The sequence below is a fragment of the Microtus oregoni genome, unplaced genomic scaffold, assembly GCF_018167655.1.
Source record: "Microtus oregoni isolate MIOR12 unplaced genomic scaffold, Mior012 000062F_ref0000492, whole genome shotgun sequence".
Taxonomy (NCBI): domain Eukaryota; kingdom Metazoa; phylum Chordata; class Mammalia; order Rodentia; family Cricetidae; genus Microtus; species Microtus oregoni.
Window position 1 is genome coordinate 2,519,362 of NW_024543872.1, and position 6,786 is coordinate 2,526,147.

The 6,786-nt window shown below is 50.3% G+C and overlaps 1 protein-coding gene across 1 annotated transcript; it reads right to left on the bottom strand.

Moving 5' to 3' along the window:
* Positions 1-2,257: 2,257 nt before the first annotated feature.
* On the bottom strand, positions 2,258-3,684 carry LOC121439769 (proline-rich protein 30-like). The gene has a single exon (XM_041640398.1). The coding sequence runs from the start codon at positions 3,400-3,402 to the stop codon at positions 2,326-2,328; it is 1,077 nt and encodes a 358-aa protein (XP_041496332.1). The 5' UTR covers positions 3,403-3,684; the 3' UTR covers positions 2,258-2,325.
* Between the last annotated feature and the right edge of the window lie 3,102 nt (positions 3,685-6,786).

Consider the following 6,786-nt stretch of genomic DNA (forward strand, 5'->3'; position numbering starts at 1 on the left):
GTTCCTTCTTGTATTGATAATCTTTCCGTCAATCTGTCATAAGCTTTAGACAAAATCTATTGTCACATTCAGCAGTTTTGATTCTCTCAGTTAATGTTTCATTTCCTACAGAAAGGGTCTGAATCTTATTGTCCAAATCAGCTGTTCCCTCTTCCATAGTAATGAATTTCTCCTTAATATCAGCCACTAATGTTTCAGTTCCTACAGAAAGGGACTGAACCTTACGATCCAGATCAGCTGTTCCCTCTTCCATAGTAATGAATTTCTCCTTAACATCAGCCTGGAGAACTTCAAACTGATTCTTGAGAAGATTGTTATCAGCCTGGAGAACTTCAAACTGATTCTTGAAAAGATTGTTATTAGCCTGGAGAACTTCAAACTGATTCTTGAGAAGTTTGTTGTCATTCTCAATTGTTTTTAAGCGTTCAATCTCTGCCTTAAGAATCCTGGATTTGCCTCGTAAAGACTTTATCATATTTCTATTATCAAACCATTTGGTGACAATGAAAACTACGAATCCCAGAAGGATCCATAGATGTGGGGTGATAGACGCCTCTTGTAAAATCTCCCACATGGTACAATTAAAAAAACTGTTAAATTCTTGAACAGTAATGTGTTCAGACATTTTATTTATAAAAGAAAAATTTTTTACCTGCAATGATCGGTTCCTGCCAGTGGTGGTCTGTGTGTTTTTGGAGCCTGTCCTAGAACTAGCTCTTGTAGACCAGGCTGGCCTCGAACTCACAGAGATCCGCCTGTCTCTGCCTCCCAAGTGCTGGGATTAAAGGCGTGTGCTACCACTGCCTGGCCGGCCTCAAACTCACAGAGATCCGCCTGCCCTTGCCTCCCAAGTGCTGGTATCAAAAGCGTGCGCCACCACTGCCCGTCCAAGTCACTTTGTATCAGACCAAATCTGCCGCTATGGCAGCTTTTGTCGCAAAACCGCAGGTACTGGAGCTTCTGCTAATTCAGGCAGTGGGGTTCCACTGCAAAACTAAGCCAAGGAAGGCAGAATGGGCCTGTGTGGCCGAGTATGTCTCGAACTAGGCACTGGGGCCGGAGTCACGAACTAAAAAACAGCACCCATGAGGGTGCTGTGTTAGCTAGCGGGCTACCCACTTGAGTCTGGGGCAAAATAGCCCGTCATTGGACGCCAAAATGTAGCGGCGTAAACGAATGCAGACAGATTGTAAAAATATATATAGTTTTAATGTAGAAATAGACTTACAGAACCACCGTTCCCGCGGAGACCAGGAAAGCAGAAGAGACAGCTAGGAACAGGCTCGCCAAATTTATAGGCAGACATTAGCCCGAGGCGAACACGCCCCCTAAGGTCGGGACTTATCCCTACATAAAGGCATGCACCACCACTGCGGGGCTACTGCTACCCCTTTTAAAGTTGTTCTCTCTCTTCTCTCTTTCTCCCCCTCCTTCCCTCCCTCCTTCCCTCCCCTCCCCCCCTCTCTCTCTGGCGTGTGTAGTGTGCCCACAGAAGCCAGAGGCGGGTGTTAGGTCTCCTGGAACTAGGGTTGCAGTTTTGAGCTGCCATATGGGTGCTGAGAATTGAACCTGAACTCGCAGGAGCAGCAGCTAGCGAACCACTCAGCCATCTCTCCAGTCCTGGAGCCTTCTGGTCTGTACATGGCATTTCTTTGTTTGCCTGTGAATGAGTTGTTCGCCATGTCTTTCCCAATGAGGAAAATGGGCTGCTGTGTGTCCACCCAGGCATGCCCTGAGAAATGGGCCCAGTGACCTCTTCTTTGATTCCAATTATGTGTCCACAGACTAGAATTAAACCAGAAAAGGGCCTTGCAGAGGTCTCTAAGCAGCTCAGATACTGGGATGTGTGGCACTTTCTGTCCTTGACCTTCCTTTCCCTCCAACCTTGTTGAGAGACCTTATCCTATAGCCTTTGAATCCACCCTGTGGGCACAGTAGGACTCAGACACAAGTCTCAGGGTTAGACTTTATTGGATACAGTGAAGGCTGAATGGGGCCTTGGGTGCTTCTGGTCTTCAACCAGGGGAGAGCAGACTCCACAAGGGGTTTCCAGGGTTCAGGGCAGGAGAACACACTTGGCCTCCGGCCAGCCAGCCCTTCAAGGTGTTGCTGTGGCTTCCTAAGGTCTGAGAAGTCCTGGTAGGGAGGGTGGGGTTTGGAGAGGGTGTTCCATAGGGTCTCCGCTGCTCTGGAATTAAGGTGGTAACTTTTGGAGAATAGATTTTGGAGTCGCCAACCTCTTTGGGGCTGTAGACAATCTGGGCCTTAGGGAGGCAGTGACCCATCTTGGTGCCTGAGCTGGAGGCACGGAACATTGGCTGGATTTTAGTGATTGGAGGCCTGCAAATTGAGGGGCCCGGCCTGGGAGAGTGTGTCCATAACTTGAGCTTCTGGGGTCTGGGTTGTAGGCGGTTGCCTCAGGACGACCTCTCCTTGAGGACTTGCTTCTTGTCGTTTTTTTGGTGGTAGCAAATGCAAGGCTTTGGCCTGGCCCCGAGACAAGTGGAGGCCGAAGCCAATACCTATGCGGAGAGGCCCAGACTCCTGGCCCTGAGCACAGGGCAGTAGTTGAGGGAAGGCAAGAAGCCTTGCCCCCATCTTGTCCTTGGGGGTGGGGCAAGACCGGGTGCGGGGCCGGAGGCACTGTAGACAAATGGGATACTCCACGACTGGGGCCTGGCCGGGTGTGGATGTGCCGAGCCACATGCGCCGCAGAAACAGTAGCTGGAGATCTGTTGCAATTCTGCGGCGCCCCACACGGTCGGCTAGGGCTTGGGCGAGGGCCATTGGGTCCTTGAACTCTGCAGGGTCCACCTTGCTTGCCTTGCATCCCCCTGCCACTCCAAGGGACCTGGTGTTTTTGGATTGAGGACACTGCCGTGTTTGTTTGTTACTGGAAATCCCTCCAGAAGGGGGGCTGGGGCTGGGGGACGTGGCTGGGGAACTATGGATGCCCTGGAGCTGGGGAGGAGATTGGCAAGAGTGAGGAGAGGAATTTTGTACCTGGGAAAGAGAAGAGTGATGGGAAAGAGGAGGGGAGGCGCCCAGCTGGTAGTTGAGGGGAGGGGATGAGTGTCGTGAAGGAAGACAAGGGTAGTTCTGGTGAAAGAAAGTGGGGAAACTCGGGAGGGAGGAAGAGAATGGGAGGGAAACACAGTCAGAATTTGATTTGGAAGAGTTGAAGTGAGGCCCAGGAGAGTGGGGCTGTGGCAGAGAAGAGAAGGAAAAATAGGCTGGCCTGTGAGATGGCAAAGGTAGGTGGGGAGGTGGGAGGGACTGATGGGGGGAGAGAGATGCTAAGTTGGATGGAGGGGAGTCAGCAAACTGTGAGAGGACCTGAGGGGGACACCCTGGGGGTACTGTGTTCTGTAGCAGCACCTGGTCCTTGTTTTGAGGCAACATTGCCTTGAATCCAGGAAAAAAAGTGGGAGGGGCCACAAGACTAATTAGAGACCTTCCAGTTGGTGACTGCCTTCTGCCACAGCAGTGTGGCCGCTGCCTAGTTTCACTGCAGATGTCAGCAGCAGGCCAAGGGAACACGAAGCCTCTTCTGCTTGTCTCTCGCGTGCTCAGTCCGGAGCCTGCATCTAAGCTTGGCTCTTCACTTTTTCTTAGCCATTCGCTAGAGATGTACGGAAATGGGGAATGAGAGCTGTCCCTTGGGAGCCGAGGGGCAACCCTAACTCTGGGTGGAACCGAGAAGACGACCCAGTCTGGAAGACCTGCAGAGAAAAAGACAGAGATCAGGATGTTGGAACGATCGGTCCACTTCTGGACTCTGCTCCAGGCACTCAGTTCCAGTGTGAACTTATCACAACCCTAAATGTGAGGTCTTCGGGTGTAGTTCAGCTGGTAGAGCCAGCGCTTGCCTAGCATGCATGAAGTCCTGGGGTTGATCTCCAAGAGCACATAAGCATGGCATGCTGGCTATAGCTTGTATCCCCAGCAGGGACACAAGGAGATCAAGATCAACCTGGGTTACAGGCATCTGTCTCAACATAACAGCAAAGACACTAGCTGTTTGTCACCTTTGAGGTCAGAAAACCTGGCGGATGCTTTAGAGAAGGGTAAAGCAGCGGAGCAGATCAGAAGGATAGAGGAAAGGATGGAGATGGGAAAGGAATGGAGATCATAGGCAGTTTTACCAATGTGGATTCCTTCTGCTGTTTCCAAGACACTTCCTCAAAAAGGGAAGAGAAAGCAGAGTCACAAAACAGTCTCCTCTGCCTCCAGCCTCTGACCCCTACACAGACTCTTACCCTGAATTCCACTCCTAGTGGTGCCTCAAGGCCTCTGTCAGGCAGAGCTCTTCTGTGGTGCAGGGTTTTGTCCCTCTATCCCTGACACACAGATTTTGTAAGCATCCTGACTTCCTGGAATGCTGGCTCACCTGGCCACTTGTCACCCTTCACATGGTGTCCCTCTCACTCAACCTGGCCTTTACAGAGGTGATTGTCAGAACCAGTGGCAGCAACAGTAGGGTCAGAGGGTAAATGGCTCCCCGAGACTAAAGCTTTGCCTAAGGGGCGGCCTTGCTGCCCCCAGTGGGAGCTGAGGGGCTCATTCCCTGGAAGCGGCTTTCTCTGGTATCAAAAGCCTATGTCACAGAGGTCAGATAATGACATCATAGATTCTGTTCCCCCTCTCCCCCCATGCTCCAGATATCTCTCTCTCTCTCTCTCTCTCTCTCTCTCTCTCTCTCCTCTCTCCTCTCCTCTCCTCTCCTCTCCTCCTCCTCTCCTTTTCTCCTCTCCTCTCCTCCTCCTCTCCTCCTTTCCTCTTTCTCTAAGACAAGGTTTCTTTGTGAAGCCTTGGCTATCCTAGAACTCGCTCTGTAGACCAGGCTGGCCTTAAACTCACAAAGATCCGTCTGTCTTTGCCTCCCAAGTGCTGGGATTAAAGGTGTAGCGGCTCAGGATGCTGTGGCCCCTTCCCCACATTTATCCTGTTAATTCCCCTTTCTGGTTTGAGCTGGTCCCAGCCACATTCATGACTTTGGCCTAGCTGCACAACGCCTCATCTGTCCCAGTTAAATACAGGCTGCTGCAGGAAAGGGCTCGCTTTCCGGGGCCTTGAACTCTCGGAGTCATTGAACTCTAGCTGCCTGTATGGGGAGACGCCAGCAGCACTGGCTTCTGCTCGGTGCCTGATGCACGCTAACCCCGTGACGGCCGCGCTCTGTCAAGTGTTCCACTTGATAATCACTTAGGTTGTAATGTGCTTCCCAGAAGCTGCTTTGTGCGAAGTCCATGAATGGCGTGGGCGTGGACGCTCAGATCCTTCACCCCAATTTGTCTTAACTTGGAAGACAAGCCAGATCAGCGCCCCTTGTGGGGTGATAGACGCCTCTTGTAAAATCTCCTACATGGTACAATTAAAAAAACTGTTAAATTCTTGAATACTAATGTGTTCAGACATTTTATTTATAAAAGAAATTTTTTTTTACCTGCAATGATCGGTTCCTGCCAGTGGTGGTCTGTGTGTTTTTGGAGCCTGTCCTAGAACTAGCTCTTGTAGACCAGGCTGGCCTCGAACTCACAGAGATCCGCCTGTCTCTGCCTCCCAAGTGCTGGGATTAAAGGCATGCGTTACCACTGCCTGGCCGGCCTCAGACTCACAGAGATCCGCCTGCCTTTGCCTCCCAAGTGCTGGTATCAAAGGCGTGTGCCACTACCGCCAGGCCAAGTCACTTTGTATCAGACCAAATCTGCAGCTGTGGCGGCTTTTGTCGCAAAACCGCAGGTACTTGAGTTTCTGCTAATTCAGGCAGTGGGGTTCTGCTCCAAACTTAGCCAAGGCAGGGAGGGAGGGGTTAATTGCTCTGGCGAGCAGGCGGGGCAGAATGGGCCTGTGTCGCCGAGTATGTCTCGGACCTGGCACTGGGGCCCAAGTCACGAACTAAAAAACAGCACCCGGGAGGGTTAGCTAGCGGGCTACCCGCTTGAGTGGGGGGCAAAATAGTCCACGTTGGACGCCAAAATGTATCGGCGTAAACGAATGCAGACAGATTGTAAAATTATATATACAGCTTTAATGGCGAAATAGACTTACAGAACCACCGTTCTGGAGGAGACCAGGAAAGCAGAAGCAACGGCTGGGAGCGTGCTAGCCAAATTTATAGGCAAACATTAGCCCGAGGCGAACACGCCCCCTTAGGGGCAGGACTTATCTCTACAACCATCAGGTTACAAAGGGTGACCAATAGCATTACACATAATTTGTAACGATTGGGAGAAGCTGTGGTACCTCTTTGGACAGTAACTCAAAAAGATGTAACCCATTTCTGGTACTGGGGACTTTACTGGGTAGCACATGATATCTAGTTAGGACATTGTGTTCCCCAATATACGGTAACTCCATTTAAGCTCCTTTTATAGATGTATATATTTCAACGTTCTCATTCTTAATCATGCTGTTAAAAGGACGAGACGAAAGCATATGAGACAGATACTTTTTTTTTTCATCCATTGAGGCAATACAAGTAGGTTTATGATATGAACCAGCTCTAAGTATAAATGTTCTGAGATAGCTGAGGACTGATGAAGAGCAGGAAAGCAAAACAGGGAGGACCAAACAGCACACAGTCTACATGGCGTCTCAGTCACGTTGCCCCGAAGGTAATCCATGGTGAGAATCACTCCTGGATCAAAGGGCAGAAACATTCAAGAGGACAAGTCTCACTTCATTCATTTATTATTTTGTTGATTAACAAAATAGTTACTGAATGCTGACTCTAAGTTGGGTGCTGTTTGGTGTTCAGGATGTAACTGGAATAAAAACAGGCAT